General features: G+C 64.0%; 3 protein-coding genes across 5 annotated transcripts; 1 reads left to right on the top strand and 2 right to left on the bottom strand.

Annotated features, from left to right (window-relative positions):
- Positions 1–6: 6 nt before the first annotated feature.
- PNKP (polynucleotide kinase 3'-phosphatase) lies at positions 7–4,455 on the bottom strand. Of its 2 annotated transcripts, XM_080411513.1 has the most exons (9): positions 3,832–4,066; positions 3,219–3,265; positions 2,367–2,648; positions 2,162–2,241; positions 1,997–2,054; positions 1,385–1,492; positions 1,191–1,262; positions 685–733; positions 7–442 (listed from the first exon to the last, which is right to left on the bottom strand). In XM_080411513.1, exons 1-9 carry the CDS (start codon positions 3,947–3,949, stop codon positions 261–263), a joined length of 996 nt encoding a protein of 331 aa, XP_080267639.1. In that variant the 5' UTR covers positions 3,950–4,066; the 3' UTR covers positions 7–260. The 2 variants fall into 2 exon arrangements, with proteins under 2 accessions (XP_080267639.1, XP_080267638.1); XM_080411512.1 differs by lacking the exons at positions 2,162–2,241; positions 2,367–2,648 and having other exon boundaries at positions 3,832–4,455.
- Positions 4,456–5,902: 1,447 nt separating this feature from the next.
- KCNA7 (potassium voltage-gated channel subfamily A member 7) lies at positions 5,903–12,468 on the bottom strand. Its single transcript, XM_080411511.1, has 2 exons — positions 9,966–12,468; positions 5,903–7,809 (listed from the first exon to the last, which is right to left on the bottom strand). The coding sequence occupies exons 1-2, from the start codon at positions 10,482–10,484 to the stop codon at positions 6,970–6,972; spliced, it is 1,359 nt and encodes a 452-aa protein (XP_080267637.1). The 5' UTR covers positions 10,485–12,468; the 3' UTR covers positions 5,903–6,969.
- Positions 12,469–12,607: 139 nt separating this feature from the next.
- LOC308057400 (U1 small nuclear ribonucleoprotein 70 kDa-like) lies at positions 12,608–17,756 on the top strand. Of its 2 annotated transcripts, none has more exons than XR_013925258.1 (8): positions 12,608–12,741; positions 13,569–13,726; positions 13,811–13,873; positions 14,193–14,247; positions 14,344–14,408; positions 14,777–14,839; positions 14,934–15,994; positions 16,032–16,247. XR_013925258.1 is itself a non-coding variant. In XM_080411514.1 (8 exons), exons 2-8 carry the CDS (start codon positions 13,580–13,582, stop codon positions 17,392–17,394), a joined length of 741 nt encoding a protein of 246 aa, XP_080267640.1. In that variant the 5' UTR covers positions 12,620–12,741; positions 13,569–13,579; the 3' UTR covers positions 17,395–17,756. The 2 variants fall into 2 exon arrangements, 1 of the variants encoding a protein (XP_080267640.1); XM_080411514.1 differs by lacking the exon at positions 16,032–16,247 and adding an exon at positions 17,129–17,756 and having other exon boundaries at positions 12,620–12,741; positions 14,934–15,015.
- Positions 17,757–18,216: the final 460 nt, after the last annotated feature.

Genomic DNA, 18,216 nt, shown 5'->3' with positions numbered 1-18,216 from the left:
GGAGGAACTGAAGATCCATACTGGGATGCACTGGGAACCCAGGAATTGAAGGGATCCTGTCAAAGATGGGGGTGCCCCTGAAGGAGTTATGGGGGGGCTGGGGTGCCCCAGGGGGGTTTAAGGGTCCCAGGGGGAGTCCTGAGGGCAGGTTGGGGGTCCCAGAGTGAGTTTGGGGGTCCGGGGGTAGGGGTTCTGGGGGGGGATTGGGGTCCCAGAGGGGGTTTGGGGGTCCCAAAGGAGGGTCTGGAGTCCCGGGGAATTTAGGGGGGGGAGGGGGTGTTAGGGGTCCTAGGGTGGAATTGGGGGTCCCCGGGGGGGGGATTTGGGGGGGTTGGGGGTCCCAGAGGGGTCCCGGGGGGGGGGAGGCACACCAGCCGGTCGCTGCAGGAGAAATCCTTCTTCTTGCGCCCAGGGGCCCAGTTCGGGGGGCGCCCAGCAGCATCTGGGGGGTGGGGCAAGAAAAAGGGGCTGAGGGGGGTCCCCCCCCCCCCCCAGGACACCAAAACACCCCAGGCCCCGCCCCCCCCAGCACCCGAATGCAGCTGCAGTGTCACCCCCACTCCCTGGGACTCCCTCCAAAGCCCCCTGGGCCCCTGAGGATCCCCCAAGGTGTCCCGGGACCCTCCCCATCCCCCCCCCACACACTTCCCCCAAGACCTCCTCAGGACCCCCCAGCTCACTCACCCCCCACGTAGAAGCTGTCAGGCACCGATACCGTCACGTCCTCATTTGCCTGGGGGAGACCCCAAAACCAGTGTCCCCACTACATCCCAGTGCCCCTCAATTCGCCCCAGTGCCCCCCAGCAGCCCCCAGTGCTCCTCAGTGGCCCTCAGCAGCTCCCAGTCCTCCTGAGCAGCTCCCAGTGCTCTCCAGTCCCCCCAACAGCTCCCAATGCCTCCCCAGTGACCCCCAGCGGCTCCCAGCGCTCTCCAAACAGCTCCCAATGCCCCGCCCAGAGCTTCTAGTGCCCTCCCAGTATCCCTCCTCAGTTCCCAGTACCCCCACCCAGATCCCAATGACCTTCCAGTGCCCCCCAGCAGCTCCCAGTGCCCTCCCAGCACCCCCCCCCCAGTTCCCAGTATGCCCCCCAGGTCCCAGAGCCCTCCCAGTGCCCCCCTCATCTCCCAGTGCCCCCCTCATCTCCCAGTGCCCCCCAGCAGCTCCCAGCATGCTCCCAGTGGCCCCCCACCTCCTCGCAGAGATGATCCCACATCCCGAGCACGGGTTTCCGATAGATCCCCGGCCCCGTCGCCACCAGCACCTATTTTTGGGGGGCGAGGTGAAACAGTTGAGGGGGGCCCCCTCCAACCCCTGGGGGGGTCCCCTGAACCTGGGGGGGGGGGGCAGGGGTCCCCCCACGACCCCGGGGTGGTGTCCGCTGACCTGGAAGGGCACCCCCAGCCGCTCCGTCACTGCCTCCACCTTGGCCTTGAAGTCGTGGGGCCGCAGGCGGCCGCGGGAGATGCCCAGCTGGTTGGTGAAGATGACGAGCTGGGGAGGGGGCAAAAAGGGGGAGGCAGTAAAGTTTGGTGGGGGGCTGAGAATTCAGTGGGGTTTGAGGGGGGCCTGGAAGGCTGGGGAGGGGAGCAGAGGTGGGGTTGGGAGTGGGCATGAGGTTCCAGACGGAGCTGGAGGGGTGCAGGAGGGTTGACAGTGGGGTTTGGGGGTCCCTGGGGGGATGCAGTGGGGTTTGGGGGGGGGTTCAGGGGGGGCCTGGGGGGCCAGTGGGGTTTGGGGGGTGTCAGTGGGATTTGAGGGGACCCTGGGGGGGGTTTGGGAAGATTCCAGGGCAGCTGCAAGGGTGTAGTCGGGCACTGGGGGGCCCTGGGGGGCTCAGTGGGGTTTGGGGGGCCCTGGGGGGGGGGTCTTGTTTGAATCCCAGGGGAGCTGGAGGAGATTAGCAGAGTCCTGGGGGGAACGGTGGTGATCTGGGGGGTCAGTGAGATTTGGGGGGCCCTGAGGGGTCTTGGGGGGCTCCTGGGGGGAGCGCCGTACTTTATACCCATCGTTGTGCAGCTGCTTCAGCTTCTTGGGAATCTCTGGGTACAAAATCCTGTGGAAAAAGGAACAAAAAAAAAAAGGAGGCCGTGTCTCAAAATGGCACCCAAGAGCCACACACCCTGCACCCCCCCAGGACTCCCCAAAACTCCCCCCCCTCACCTCCAGTCCTCAGGGCTAGTGGGAAACACCTTCCCCGACTTGGTGGTGATGAGCGTCCCATCCAGGTCAAACCCAGCAATCTGGGGGGGCAGGGGGAGTTCAAGGGGGGCTCCAAAAAACAGGGGGGTCCCAGGGAGGTGGGGACCACCCCCCCGGGAAAAAGAAAACCCCCAAAATGGCAGGGAACCCCCAAAGGGGGGTGTACCTGAGCGCTGGGCAGGATGCCAGGAGCAGTGAAGATGAGGAGGGAGCCATGCTGGTCCCAGGCACCACGGGTGGGTGTCAGGGATTTGAGGGGGCCCCTTCGTGGTGCTGGGGGGGACGGGGGGGGGCTGGCAGGGCGTTTGGGTGCTCGGGGGGACCCCTCGAAGTGCAGCTGGTAGGGGTAGAGCCCGTTCACCAAGCAGAGGGTCTGCCCGGGGCGCAGGGTGGCGCGACCCCCCCGTCCCAGCGCTACGCCCTCCACAGAAGTTGGGTTCACACCTCGCTGCAGGGGGGGGGGGGGGCAGCATCAGTGGGGAGCCTCCAAAACCCCCTGGGGTCCCCCATCCCCCCCAGATTCTCTAAGGAGCCCCTCCAACTGCCCCCAGAACCCCTTCCTCAGCTGCCTCAAGCTGCCCCGTAAATCCCCCTGAGCCCTCCCCAGAATTGATGAGACCCCTAAGTGCCCCCCCCAAAATAGCTCCTGGGCCTCCCCCAACCCCCCCAGGGACCCCCCAAGCCCCCCTGCCAACATCCCAGGGCCCCCACAACAACTTCCTTAACCCTTCAGTGTCCTCCCCACACCTTCTCAAGTCCCGCCCCCAACCTCCCAAACCCCCATAACCCCCTGCCAGGGCTCGCCTAAACACCCCCAGGGAACCCCCAAATGCCCGCAGGAACCCCAAACGTGCCAGGGAGCCCCCATACCCCCAAGGGCACCCCTAAACCCCCCAGTCCCCCCACCAACATCCCAGATACACCCCAAACCCTCCAGAGCCTCCCTAAACCCCTTCAGCCCCCTCCGCCAACACCCCAGGGACCCCCCAGAAGCCTCCAGGGAGCCCCCAGCCCCCACCTGGATGACAAGCGCTGTGCCCTCGGTGTAGTTGGCCACAATCTCCACTGCAAAGGGCGAGGAGTAAGAAATTAGGGACCCTGGACCCCCCCACCAAACATGGGGGATAAGAGGGGGCACTTAGAGGGAGGTAACTTCGGGATCCTGGGGAGGCCCAGGGAGCATGGGGGGACCTCAGGGCTGGGGGTCCTGGGGGGGATCCCAGTGTCCAGGCCCAGGGGGGCTGGGGGCTCCCGTGGGGGTCCGGGGCCTTCTTGGGGCGGAGGGGGGTGTGTGTTTCCTGGAGGCTGCCCGGGGCCGGGGGGTCCTGGAAGCTTCTCGGGGCAGGGGGTCTGGGGGCTGCCCGGGAGATCCGGTGTCCCAGACCTGGGCCCAGGGGGTCTGGAGGCTTCCCGGAGAATGAGGGTGGATCTAGGGGCTCCCGGGGGGAGTCTGGGGGCAGCCCGGGGGGGGTGGGGGAGCGGTAGCCCTGGGGGCTTCCCGAGAGATCCAGTGTCCCGGGGGGGGTCAGGGGGTGCCCGGATGGGGGGCTGGGGGCCGTCTGTGGGCTTCCCGGGAGACTTGGTGTCCCGAGCCTGAGCCCAGGGGGTCTGTGGGTCCCGGGGAGCCGCACCCTGCCCGCGAGAGCACTTGCGGTCGGTGAGGCCGGTGAGTGGCCCCCGGCCCAGCAGCACGACCCGGCCATCAGGCAGCGACACCGGCCCGCCCGCGCCGCGCAGCTCCGCCCGCATCGCGCCGGAAGTGACGCCGACCCGGCGGCACCACCCCTTCCGGCTTCGGCCCGCGCCCCTTCCGGCCGGCCAACCAGGACCCGTCCTGTGCGCCAACTCCGCCCTTTCCGGGCCGCCAACTCCGCCTTTTCAGGGCCCAATAAAGTATGTTCCGGTCCTCCAATTCCGCCCCTTGCTGTCCTCCAACTCCTCCCCTTCCGGTCCTCAACTCTGGCTCTTCCAGTCCTCCAACTCCTCCCTTTCCGGTCCTCCAACTCCACCCTTTCCGGTCCGCCAACACAGACCATTCCAGTTCTCCAACTCCACCCTTTCCGGCCATCCAATCCGCTATGTTCCGGTCCTTGAACTCCGCCCTTTCCGATCATCCAACTCAATCTCTTCCGGTCCTCCAATCTCGCCCTTTCCGGTCCTCCAACCCCGGCTCTTCCGGTCTTCAACACAATCTCTTCCGATGTTCCAACGCCACTTTTTGGTCCTCCAGGTCCACCCTTTTTGGTCCTACAACCCCGCCCTTTCCGGTCCTCCAACGAATCCCTTTCCGGTCCTCCAACTCCGCCTCGTCCGGTCCTCCAGCTCCGCCTCTTCCGGTCCTGCAGTTCAACCGTTTCCAGTCATTCAACTTTACATTTTGCAGTCCTCCAACTCCGCCTCTTCTGGTCCTTCCACTCCGCCCTTTCCGGTCCTCCAACTCCGCCTTTTCCTGTCCCCAACTCAGCTCTTTTCCGGTTCCCAGGCCTGTATTTCCCGGTCCTCCAGCTCCGCCCCTTTCAGTTTTCCAACTCCGCCTCTTCCGGCCTCCAATCATTTATTTTTCTGGGCCTCCAACTCCTCCTCTTTCAGTCCTCCAACCCCGCCTCTTCCGGGAGTTGCTCGCGCTCTTCCAGCCCCGCCTCCTCCGCGGGGGGGCGCCACGTCGCCCCCTGGCGGCCGGAGGAGCCCTCGGTCCTCTGGGGGGAGGACTGGTGCGAACTGGGAGGGACTGGGGGAAACTGGGAGGGACGGGGAGGGGAATGGAAGGGACGGGGGGAACTGGGAGGGACTGGGGAAAGGGCTGGGATTGACTGGGGGAGCACTGGGGGGAATTAAAAGGAACTGAGAGAGTTGCGGGGACTGGGAAGGACTGGGAGAGACTGGGGGCATAGGGAAGGACTGGGAGAGACAGGTGAGGGACTGGGGACGCACTGGGGGGACTGGGAAGGACTGGGAGGGACTGGAGAGGCACTGGGGTGAACTGGGAGAGACTGGGAACGCACTGGAGGGGCACTAGGAAGGCTGGAAAGGACTGGGAGGGACTGCGGGGCCTGGGAAAGACTGAGGGGTCACTGGGGCAAACTGGGAGAGACTGGGAATGCACTGCAGGGGCACTGGGGGACTGGGAAGGACTGGAAGAGACTGGGGGAACTGGGAAGGACTGGGAGAGACTGGGGAGGGACTGGGTGGGCACTGGGGGACTGGGAAGGACTGGGAAGGACCTGGGGGGAGTGGGGGGACTGGGAGATACTTGGGAGGGACTGGGGGGACTGAGGACTGGGAGAGGCTGGGGGAGCATTGGAGGGGTTGGGACTCACGCTGGGAGAGGGGCACTGGGAGGGACTGGTTTGACTGGTTCGAGGCACTGGGGGGGAGGCTGGGGGGGAAGGGGAGCTCCAGGCACTTGGGGGTCACCCCTCCCCCCTCCCCCAAGGGCTCCAGGCGTCCAGCTGCCCTGGCCCCGCCCCCCCCCCCCCCCCCCCCAGACGTCTGGGTCCCCTAAATATAACCCTGCAGCCTCAGCAGGGGCAGAGCCAGGTCAGGCTGGGGCTCGTACAAAGGTCCCCGTGACCCCCCAGCCTCGCACGAGGACCCTCGTGACCCCCCCAGCCCCACGAGGGCTCCCGTACCCCCCCCCCCACCTGTCGCAAGAACCCTCGTGACACCCCTGGCTTCGCACAAAAACACTTGTGACCCCCCCAGTCCTCATACGAGGGTCCCTGTGACCCCCCGTCTGCCACCAACTGTCACCTTTATTGGCCCGGGGGCCACCACGAGTGCAGGGGACACCCGCTGTCACCGTCACCCCCACGGTCCCTGCCCCCCCCCCGGGCACACACAGACACACGCTCGTGCGATGCACGAGGGCCCGTGCAGGATCAGGTTCCCAAATGCCACCGCGGCCACGGCGAAACCCAAGAAGGTGCCAGGGGTGGGGGGTGGGGGCGGGGGTAGGGCACAACAAGGGAGGGGGCAGGGTGCTGGCCTGAGCCAGCTGGGTGGGGGTCACTGTGTGTCCTCGTGCACCCCTTGTATGTCCTCGTGCATCCTCGTGCAGCCATGGGCACGCTGACATGTCCTCGTGCACCCCTCATGCGTCCTCGTGCAGCTGTGGGCACACCGGCGTGTCCTCGTGCATCCTCATGCACACTCGTGTGTCCTCGCGTGTCCTCGTGCACCCTCATGCACCCGCATTTGTCCTTTGGCAGGCTTGTGCACCCTTGTTTGTCCTCGTGCACTCTCGTGCACCCTCGTGCACCCTTATCGAGTCCTCGTGCGCGTTTGTGCAGCCCAGTTTGTTCTCGTGCGTCCTTGTACCACCCCGCTGAGTCCTCATGCACGCTCACTTGTCCTCGTGTGCCCTCTCACGCCCTTGTGCATCCCCCTTTGTGTGGTGCACGCTTGTGTGCCCACACTTGTCCTCGTGCAGCCTCGTGTGTCCTCGTGCAGCCTCGTGCGTCCTCGTGCACCCTCGTTTGTCCTTGTGCACCCTTGTACACCCCTGCGTGCCCTTGGGTGGCCCCGTTAGTCCTCGTGCATCCTTGTGCACCCTCATATGTCCTCGTGCATCCTCCTGTGCCCTTGCACGACCCTGTTAGTCCTCGTGCCCCCTCAGTTGTCCTCGTGCCCCCTTGTGACCCCTCATATGTCCTCACGCATCCTCGTGCACCCTCACGTGGCATCCTTTGTCCTCGTGCATGCTCGTCCCCCTCGCTCATCCTAGTGCCCTCGCCCCATCACCCCACCACCCTACACCCCGCCCCCCGCCATCACACCTGGGTGACCAACCTCCCCGGCCACCCCTGCCCCCCCCCCGCATCCCCATCCACCAGCTCCTCCCCTCCCCCCCCCCAGCCCCCCCCTTTTGGTGTGTCAGGAGGGGAGGGGGAGGGGGGGTGGCGGGGGCAGGGGGGGGTGGGGGTGTACTCGCCCCCTTCCTCCCCCCTCAGCTCCCGCCGGTAGAAGTAGCTGAAGTTGGAGACGATGACGGGGACGGGCAGGGAGATGGTGAGGACCCCGGCGATGGCGCAGAGGGACCCCACCAGCTTCCCCCCCACGGTGACGGGGGCCATGTCCCCGTAGCCCACTGTGGTCATGGTGACCACAGCCCACCAGAAGGCCTGCGGGATGGAGGTGAAGGAGGTGGAAGGGTCTTCGGCCTCCGCGAAGTAGACGGCGCTGGAGAAGAGGACAATGCCGATGAGGAGGAAGAAGATGAGCAGCCCCAGCTCCCTCATGCTGGCGCGCAGGGTTTGCCCTAAGATCTGCAGCCCGGTGGAATGGCGGGACAGCTTGAACACCCGGAACACCCGCACCAAGCGGATGACGCGGAGGATGGCGAGGGACATGGCGGGCTGGCCGATGCCGCGCTGCTGCGCCAGCTCCGTGCCCAGGGCGATGAAGTAGGGAGCGATGGCCACCAGGTCGATGAGGTTCATGGCGTTGCGGAAGAAGGCGGCCTTGCTGGGGCTGGCCAGGAGGCGCACCAAGAGCTCCAAGGAGAACCAGCAGATGCAGATAGTTTCCACCACAAAGAAAGGATCAGTCAGGCCGCCGCGGGGTGATGGTGGGGAGGAAGCGCTGACGTTGGTGGAGGTGGGCACTGGGGGCTGGGGATGGAGATAGGGGTGGGTGAGGGGGTGGAGGGGGGGATGGATGTCAGGGGGTGGTGGAGGGGGTTAGAGGCCACCCAGACCCCGAGATTCACCACCCACCATGGGTTAATGGAGGTTCCAGTCCACCCAGACCCCTGGGTCCACCACCCCCATAGGTTAATGGGGGTTCCAGCCTACCCAGACCCCTGGGTCCACCACCCACCATGGGTTAATGGAGGTTCCAACCCACCCAGACCCCGAGATCCACCACCCACCATGGGTTAATGGGGGTTCCAGGCCACCCAGACCCCTGGGTCCGCCACCCACCATGGGCTAATGGGCGTTCCAGCCCACCCAGACCTTGAGATATAACACCCACCATGGATTAATGGGGGTTCCTGCCCACCCGGGTGGTTGGGTGGCCTCTCTGGTGTGCTGGAGGGGGAATTGAGGCCACCCAGACCCTGAGTCCCATGGCTGTGACCCAGGAGAAGGAGGAGGAAGAAGAGGAGGAAGAGGAGAAGGCCATAGGGGGCCAAAGGCAGTGGTGGTGGTGGAGGAGGAGGAAGAAGAAAAGAAGGAAGAGGAAGACAAGGAGGAACAGAAAACAGAAGAGTAAAGTGATGAAGATAAGGAGAAGAAAAATGAAGGGCTGGAGGAAAGGGGACTGAGGTGATGGGAAAGAAGAATGGGGGTGTAGGAAAGACGAGAGAAAGGAGAGGAACAATGATGATGAGGGTGGTGAGGAAGCTGGAAGAAGAAAGGAGATGATAAAAATGAGGAGGAGAAAAAAAGATGAGGGAAGATGATGAGGGTGGTGAGGATGGTCATGATGAGCAAGATATTCAGAAAAATGAGGAGGAGGAGGGTGAAGAGGAGGAATAGGAAAAGGAGAAAGGTGGAGAAGGGTGTGAGGAGAATAATAAAGGTGAAGATGATGATGCTAAGGAAAATGAAGAGAAGAAAGAAAATGGAAAGGACGATGAGGGTGATGGTGATGAGATGGTTGAAGGCGTCGATGATGATGGACATGATGAGGTTGGGGAGAAAAAGGAAAAAGGAGACAGAGGTGGAGAAAGGTGATGATAAGGAAGGTGAAGATGGTGATGATGAGGATAATGGGAATGGTGATGAAGATGGTGAGGATGTTGAGGACAATGAGGGTGAGGAAAATTTTGGGAGGAGTCATTGGCAGTGAGGGGTCCCTGCTGGGCTGGAAACTGAGGCAGGGGCTCCAGGTAGGAGGAGGAGGAGGAGGAGTGTGTGTGTGGGATTGACAGAAAGGGTAGGAATGAGGAAGAGGAAGTTGAGGATGATGAGGTGGAAGATGGTAAGGAGAATTATGAGAAGAAAAAAGTAGAGAAGATGGAGGAAAATGAGGAGGAGAATGACAACAAGAAAGAGGAAAAGGAGGAAAACAAAGAAGAGGTCAGGGATGATAATACTGGTGAGGGTGTGAGAGTGAAGGTGAGGATGATGAGGATGAAGAAGATGAGAAAGATGAAGATGGTGATGGTGAGGAGGAGATGATGAACAGGGGGGGTGGTGGCAACGGTAAGGGTGGTGAGGATGGTGAAGGTGGAGGTGGTGGGGGTGACAGTGACAGTCATGAGGTAGAAGATGGTGAAGATGATGGTAAGAGTAATGGTGAGAATGATGAAGGTGGGAATGATGAAGGTGAGGGTGGCAGGGCTGAGGATACCAAGGGTGGTGAGGATGAGGATGGTGAAGACGACGAGGATGAGGATGGTGAGTGTGGTAGGGGTGAGAATGATAACGTTGGGAATCATAAGGGTGAGGATGCAGATGGTGAGGATGCAGATGGTGAGGATGAAGACGGTGAGGATGAAGGGGATGGGGCTGAGGATGCCAAGGATGGTGGGGATGAAGGGTAATGAGGATGGTGGGGATGAGGATCATAAGGTTGAGGATGGTGAGCATGAGGAGGGTGAGGCTAAGGATACTGAGGATGGCGAGGATGAGGATGGTGGGTCTGAGGATCGTAAGGATGAGGATGGAAGGGATGAGGATGGTGAGGATGGTGAAGATGAGGATGGTGAGGGTGAGGATGATGAGGATGGTGAGGATGAGGAGGGTGAGGCTAAGGACACCGAGGATGGCGATGACGATGATGGTGAGAAGGAAGACCCCCACCGCCAACTGCGACTCACCTGAGCAGACCCCTCCCCTCCGGCCCTGAACTGTGGCAGGGTCTCCAAGCAGAAGACCACGATGGAGATGAGGATGATGAGGACGGAGAAGAAGGCCACGGCGCGGGCGGCCGGCGAGCTCTCGGGGTGCTCACACAACAACCAGGCGCGTCGCTGCAACCGGCCCCTGGGCAAGGGTTGGGCCACCTCCACACCGAAGCCTTCGGCCTCACGGAGCCTTCCCTCGGCTTCAGCACCCAGCTGGTAGAAGCGCAACTCTTCCAAGAAGACGTCCAAGGGGACATCAGGGGGGCGGCGGAGGCGTCCCCCAGACTGGTAGTAGTAGAGGACGGCACCAAAGGCTCCGCGGTGGCGGTCGAAGAAGTACTCGCGGCGCTGGGGGTCGAAGTAGCGCCGGCAGCGGCGGGGGTCGCCCAGGAGGGTGTCGGGGAACCGCAGGAGGGTGCGCCCCAAGGTTTCGAAGCGACGTCCCGCCACGTTGATGGCCACCCGTTCACAGCAGCCCACCAGCTCCCCCATGCCCGGGGGGTCCCCGGGGAGGGGGATGGAGGGGGAGGATGGAGCTGAAGGCAGCGTGAAGGGGGGGGGGGGGGGGGCGCTCTAGGGAGGTGGGGGGACCCGAAAGTCTTGGGCGTCTACGGCGTTGGGGGACCTCAAGGTCCTTGGGGGTCTCTACAGCGTTGGGGGACCCTGAAAATCTTGAGGGTCTACGATGTTGGGGGACTTTAAGGTCCTTGGGGGTCTCTACAGTTTTAGGAGTCTCTACACCATTGGGGGACCCCAAAACTCTTGGGGGTCTCTACAGCATTGAGGGACCTCAAGGTCCTTGAGGGTCTCTACAACATTGGGGGATCCCAAAACTCTTGGGAATCTACAGTGTTGGGGGACCTCAAGGTCCTTGAGGGTCTCTACAGTCTTAGGGGACCCCAAAACTCTGGGGGGTCCCTACGATGTTGGGGGACCTCAGGGTCCTTGGGGTCCCTATGGTGGGGGGAGCCCCCCAAATTCTTGGGGGTCTACAGCGTTGGGGGACCTCAAGGTCCTTGGAGTTCTCTACAGCGTTGGGGGACCCTCTGGGGGTCCCTGCAGCAGGGGGGCACCCCCTGAACTCTTGGGGGTCCCACGGGGACCCTACACCTCTGGGGGACCCTCAAGGTCCTTGGGGGTCCCTCGGGGACCCTGCAGGTATGGGGTGCCCCCTAAAATCTCGGGGATCCCACAGGGACCCTACAGCATGGAAGGCCCCTCAAGGTCCTTGGGGATCCTACAGGGCTCCTACGGCACTAGGAGACCCCCAAAGTCCCTAGGGGTCCCACAGGGTCCCTCCTGTGTCACCAGGTGTCCCCCCCCGATCCCTCCAGGGTCCCCCAGACCCCCTGTGGCTGTGAGTCTCCTGTCACTGGGTTCCCCCAAACCTGCTGTCCCCCATCACTGCTGTCCCCAGCCCCCCTGAGCCCCTGTCACTGGGGTGTCCCCTTGTCACCGGGTGTCCCCAACCCCTGTCACTGCTGTCCCCAAGCCCCCCGTCCCCCATCACAGGGTGTCCCCCCCTGTCACCGGGTGTCCCCCTCTCTCACCAGGGTGTCCCCAACCCCTGTCCCCTGTCACCAGCTGTCACCCTCTGTCACCAGGGTGTCCCCAACCCCTGTCCCCTGTCACTGGGTGTCACCCCTGGTCACCAGGGTGTCCCCAACCGCCTGTCCCCCGTCACTGAGTGTCCCCAACCCCTGTCCTTAGGTGTCCCACTCTGTCACCAGGGTGTCCCCAGCCCCTGTCCCGTCACCAGGTGTGCCCAACCCCTGTCACCGGTTGTGACCCCCCCCTCAGCGGGTGTCCCCCCCCCTCAGCGGGTGTCCCCCCCCGTCACCAGGGTGTCCCCAACCCCCGTCACCGGGTGTCCCCAACCCCTGTCCCCTGTCACCGGGTGTCCCCGACCCCGCCGTCCCGCTGTCACCGGCGCTGTCCTGTAAACAGGGTGGCCCTGCGGTGTCGGGTTCCCCCCCGCTGGCTAAAAATAACGGGGTAGGGGGGGGGGGTGCCTGGGTCCTCCCGGGCCCTCCCCCCCGTCACTGGGTGTCCCCAGGGGGGGAGGGGACCCCAGGAGGGGACCCAGGCGCTGGGGTTGTGTCACACTCCCGCATGGCAGCACAGGGGGTGACACCCTGGCTGCTATGGGACAGGCAGGGGGTGACACCCTGGTTGGTATGGCAGGGACAGGGGGTGACACCCTGGTTGTTATTGCAATGACACGGGATGACAGAATGGTTGCTATGGCAACGGCAGGGGGTGTCACCCTAGTTGCTATGGCAGGGACAGGGGGTGACACCCTGGTTGCTATGGGACAGCCAGGAGGGTGTCACCCTGGTTGCTATGGCAATGACACGGGGTGTCACCCGGTTGCTATGAGAAGGAGACAGTGTTGTCACCCCGGTTGCTATGGCAGGAACACGGGGTGTCCCCCTGTTGCTATGGCAACGGCACGGGGTGTCGTCCCCCCCAGTTGCTCGGAGACCGCAAGGCCGCTGTCCCCGTTGCTATGGCGACGTCACCGCCCCCCGTTGCTATGGCGAGAACTCTCCTCCGCCCCTTCCCCTCCCGCGGCGGAGGGATCTCTGACGCACCACCCTGCCCCGCCTCCCATTGACCCCGCCCCCCTCTGGCTCCGCCCCCTGCGCAGCGAGTTCCGGCTCCCGCCGCGGCGCTGCGGTCGCGCATGCGCAGAGGCGCGCGGAGCGGCCAGGCCGGAGCGGGCGGAGGGAGCGCGAGCGCCCGGGGGGTCCGTGGGGGAGGGAGAGGGGTGTCACGTGGGGGTGGGCGTGGGGGGGAGGGGAAGGGACCCGTGATGGGGGGGGGGATGGGGGGGGGGGGGAAATGGGGCCTGGAGGGGGCGGGAAGGGCCCCGTGACGGGAAGGGCCCCGGTGTGGGTCGGGGGGGCCTGGTGTGGGGGGGCTGGGGGGCCTGGTGTGGGGCTGGGGGCCTGGTGCGTGCCTGGGAGTGCTGGTGTGGGGCTGGGGGCGTCTGTGAGTGTCCATTGTGGGCCTGGTGGGCCTGGTGTGGGGGGGCTGGGAGGCCTGGTGTGGGGCTGGGGGTGCTGGTGTGGGGCGGGGGGGGCGGGGGGCGGCTGTGAGTGTCCATTGTGGGCCTGGTGTGGGGGAGCTGGGGGGCCTGGTGTGGGGCTGGGGGGGTCTGTGAGTGTCCAGTGTGGGGCTGGGGGGGCCTGCGGGGGTCTGGTGTGGGCTAGGGGTGGTCTGGGGGCCCCGGTGTGAGGCTGGGGGGGCTGGGTTTGGGGATGTGGTGGTCCAGTGTGGGTCTGGCGGGGGCTGGAGGGCCTGGTGTGGGGATGGGGGGGTCTGCTTGGGGTTAGGGGGGTCTGGGAGTATTGGCGTGGGGCTGGGGGGGCCCGGTGTGGGGTTATGGTGCATGGGGTTATGGGGGTGTGGGGGGCTTTGTATGGGGCTTGGGGGGTCATGGGGGTGCCTGTGGGGCTTCGGGGGGGTAGGATGGTGGGATTCCTCATCAGCAGGGGGGTGTTTGGGGTGTCGGGGGGGGGTTGGGAGTATCAGGGGGGTTTGAGGGTGCTCACCCCCCTCTTGCCCCCCCAGACTGCCCCAAGATGACGCAGTTCCTGCCCCCCAACCTGCTGGCGCTCTTCGCCCCCCGCGACCCCATCCCTTACCTGCCTCCCCTGGAGAAGCTCCCCCACGAGAAACACCACAACCAGCCCTACAGTGGCATCGCTCCCTACATCCGCGAATTTGAGGTGCCCCCCCGCGACCCCCCCCCAAACCCCTGTACCCCACTAACCCCCCCTAGCCCCCCTATCTCACCCCACATCCCCCCACAGGATCCTCGTGACGCCCCCCCGCCAACCCGTGCTGAGACACGGGAGGAGCGCATGGAGCGGAAGGTATGTCTGGACACCCCCACGCCCCCCGAATAGGGTGCAGACCCCTCCCCGTGGGACTGGGAGTGATGGGGGGGGTCCCCAAAACTGGTAGTAAGGCCTCCCCGAATCTTGGCAGCTTTTCCCCGATGCAGGGCTCTGGCTGTGGGGCACAGGTTTGGCTCTCTTGTTCCCCCCTCACATTTTAGGGGATTCCCCTGGGTTTTGGGGAGCCCTTTTGGATATTTGTGGGACCCCTCCTGAGTTTGGGGGGGCTGTAGGAGGAGCCTCTGAGTCCGGCGGCTTCCCTGGGGTCATCCCCCACCTTTGTCGCCCCCAACAGAGGCGGGAGAAGATCGAGCGAAGGCAGCAAGAGGTTGAGACTGAGCTCAAGATGTGTAAGTTGAGGGGCTCTGAGGGGGGGGCTAGGGGTCCCCCCCTTTTGTGCTGACTCCCCCTGACCCCCCCCCCTTTTCCTCTTCCCGCCCCCTCAGGGGACCCCCACAACGACCCCAACGCCCAAGGAGACGCCTTCAAAACCCTCTTCGTGGCCAGAGTGGTGAGTGCTGGGGCTGGGGGGGGTGGGTAGGACAGAGGGTGCCCCCCCCCAGTCTTTGGGGGTCCTCCTTAATCTATGGGGACTCCTCCAACACTTGGGGCTCCTCCCAATTTTTTGGGCCCCCACTGTGAGGCTCTCCCCAATGTTTTAGGCCTCCCCCAGTCCCCACAGCCTCTCTCTGTGAGGCTGTCTCTAATCTGGGGGGCTCTTCCCAATTCTGGGGGTCTCCCCCTAATTTATGGGGGTCTCTTTAGTCTTGGGGGTCCTCTGTAATCTGTGGGGGTCCCCCCAGTCTGTGAGGTTTCCCCCAATCCCCGGGACCCCCCTGTTTTGGGGACACACATGCACACGCTTCTTCACCCTGACAGAACTATGACACGACAGAGTCGAAGCTGCGACGCGAATTCGAGGTCTACGGCCCCATCAAGCGGGTGAGCGCGGGGGTTACTCCCCACCCAACACCCCCCTAAGCAACACCCGCTCTTGGGGTGATGCCTGGCGCCTGTTCTTACCCCCTATCTTTAGATCTACATGGTCTACAACAAGCGCTCTGGGAAGCCCCGTGGCTACGCCTTCATCGAGTACGAGCACGAGCGGGATATGCACTGTGAGTACCCCCGCCGCAACACCCTTTTCCCCCCTACAACCGCATGTCCAACCTCTTAACCGCAACCGTGCGTTCCCTGGGTCCCTCCAGGGCCCGCGCTCCACAGGTAAGTACAACCAGGGGCAGGATGTACAGGCGGCCGAGGCTACAGGCGGCTGAGTCTGTAGGTGGTTAAGCTACAGGCAACCAAGGCTACCGGTGGCCGAGGCTACAGGCGACCAAGCTATAGGCAACCAAGGCTACAGGTGGCTAGGGGTACAGGTGGCCAAGGCTACCGACAGCCAAGGCTACAGGCGGCTAGGGCTACAGGCGTCCAAGCTGTAGGCAGGAAAGGCTGTAGGCGGCTAAGCTGTAGGTGGCCGGGGCTACAGGCGGCCAAGTCTACCGGTGGCTCAGCTATAGGCAACCAAGGCTACAGGCGGCCAACCCTACCAGCGGCAAGGGCTAAAGGCGGCTGGGGCTACAGGTGGCTAAGCTATAGGCAACCGATGCTACAGGTGGTGGCTGAGGCTACAGATGGCCAAGCTGTAGGTAGCCAAGGCTACAGGTAGCTGATGCTACAGGCAGCCAAGCTGTAGGTAACAGGTGGCTGCCCAAGCTGCAGGTGTTGGCCAGGGCTATGGGTGTTGGCTGAGGCTACAGGCAGCCAAGGCTACCGGTGGCTAAGCTGTAGGCAAGTGAGGGTCCAGGTGCTTAAGCTACAGGTAGCCAGGGCTACAGGCGGCAAAGGCTGTAGGTAACCGAGGCTATAGGTAGCCAAGGTGCAAGCGGTTGACCAGCTACAGGTGTCGGCCAAGGATGTATGCAGCCAGGCTACAGGCGGAAAAGGCTACCAGTAGCCAAGTTTACAAGCAGGCCAGGCTACAGGTGGCCAAGGCTACAGGTGGTGGGCAAAGCTACCAGTGGCCAAGCTACAGGCAACCGGGTTACACGTGCTGGCCAAGGCTACCTGGTGGCCAAGGCTACAGGTGTTGGCCAAGTTACAGGTGGCAGCCAAGGCTATAGGTGGTGGCCAGGCTACAGGTGGCTGAGGCTACGGGTAGCCAGGACTACAGGTAGCCAGCGCTACCCGTGGTGGCCAAGGCCACAGGCAGTAAGCAACCAAGGCTACTGGCAAACTACAGGCAGCCAACGCTCCAGGTGGCTACGGCTACAGGCAGCAGCAAAAATAGAGGTAGCTATGGCTGCAGCCTTCCAAGCCAAACTACAGGTGGTAGCCAGGACTACAGGCAACCAAACTACAGGCACTGGCTAAGGCTACCTGTGGCCAAACTACAGGCGGTGGCCAAGGCTACCGGTGGCCAAGGCAACAGGCAGCCAAGGCTACCGGTGGCCAAACTACAGGCAGCCAAGACTGGAGGTAGCTGAGGCTGTGGGCAGTGGCCAAGGCAGCAGGCAGTCAAGCTACAGGCAGTGGCCAAGGCTACTGGTGGCCAAACTACAGGCAGCCGAGGCTAGAGTCAGCCAAGGCTGTGGGCAGTGGCCAAGGCAACAGGCGGCCAAAGCAACAGGCAGCCAAGCTACAGGCGGTGGCCAAGGCAACAGGCAGTCAAGGCTACCGATGGCCAAAGTACAGGCAGCCAAGGCTAGAGTCAGCCGAGGCTGTGGGCAGTGGCCAAGGCAACAGGCGGCCAAGCTACAGGTGGTGGCCAAGGCAACAGGCAGCCAAGCTACAGGCGGTGGCCAAGACTACCGGTGGCCAAACTACAGGCAGCTGAGGCTAGAGTCAGCCGAGGCTATGGGCAGTGGCCAAGGCAACAGGCAGCCAAGCTACAGGCAGCAGCCAGGGCTACTGGTGGCCAAAGTACAGGCAGCCAAGGCTAGAGTTAGCCGAGGCTGTGGGCAGTGGCCAAGGCAACAGGCGGCCGAGCTACAGGCGGAGGGTCGGGAAGCGCCGCTCTCTCCTCTCACCCCCTCGGGGAGGGCGAACTGGGCTAAAATCCGGGGAAATCCAGCCTCGCCGCGCTACCGGTTGTAGGTCCGTGCGTTTACCGGCGGCCAATGGGATATTACCGGCGGCGGACGGGGGTGTTAACCGGCGGTTAAACGGTGTGGGGGGGGGACGCCTGTTGCCGACCGGGGTTGTATTAACACTGTTTTATTGTCACTGCAGCCACCTTTCTGATGGCTTTTGCCACTGCTGGCTTGCAGCTGATCCTAGTGCTCCCCCTTCCAACACCTCAGTGTATGGTTGGTATAAGGGTTTGTATCTTGGTAAGACACGTTTCTAACCCCCCCCGCCACAAAATATCCCCGGGGGGGGGTTTCGGGGGGTCCCTGGAACCCCCCCAAACCTCACCCGTGGGCAAAAGAGGAGTTTGGGGGGACGGGGAGACGGGGAAGGACGCGCCGATCTCATCCCGGCTGAGCACGGGGTGAGGGAGGCTGCGTCGACCCCCCCTGTGGCTTTACAGCTGGGTGCCCCCCCCTCCAATTTACCTGACCCCCCCTTTATTGGGGGGGGGCTCCTCTTAGCCCCCCCAGCCCCATTTTACCCCCCACCCACCCAAGCGCGGGCAGGTAGACAGGGACCGAATCCCTGCCGGATTTCCCCCCCCCACCTCCCCGCACGGTCACGGCCTCAGTCTCCGCTGAGGTGGGGACACGTGACCCCCCATTTTTTTGGGGGGGGCCCTAAAGGAGCCCCCCCACCCCTTAAGGGGGGGGGTAAGAAGGCAGGACACCCACCCCCCCCCAGCCACCCCATGTGCTTGTTGCTGCCCGAGGAGGAGGAGGAGAAAGGTGGGGGGGGGGGGCTGCAAGTGCCCTCTCCCCATGTGGGTGCCAGGGTGGTGGGGGTGCCCATGGCCCCCCCCCCCCAAAAAAAAAAAAATTGATCGGGGACCCCCCCCGTGAGCCTGGATGTTTGTGTAGGGTCTACAGCATCGCTCGGGGTGGGCAGGCCCCATAGTGGTTGGGGGGGGGGGGGGTCGGGTTTTGGGGGGGGGGCTGAGCCCCCCCTGGGTTTGGGAAGTGACCCCCCCGGTCCCAGCGACCGTGGGGTGGGATGGGGCGGGGGGGGGAAGAAAGGGTGGTGTTTTAGGGGGGGGCTGTGCCCCCCCAAGCCACCCGTGGGGTGGGGGGATGCGTGTGTGTGGGGGGTCCCCAGTGGGTGGGCGGCACCCCAGGGTGCGGGGGGGGGCAGGGGGTGTGATGAGGTAGGACGGGTCTCAGGTAAGGCCCCAGCGCCTGTCCAGGACC

The sequence above is a fragment of the Falco punctatus genome, assembly GCF_963210335.1.
Source record: "Falco punctatus genome assembly, contig: scaffold_297, whole genome shotgun sequence".
In the NCBI taxonomy this organism is placed as follows: domain Eukaryota; kingdom Metazoa; phylum Chordata; class Aves; order Falconiformes; family Falconidae; genus Falco; species Falco punctatus.
Note: the sequence above shows the minus strand (reverse complement) of the source record. Positions and strands in the feature narration are given on the sequence as shown.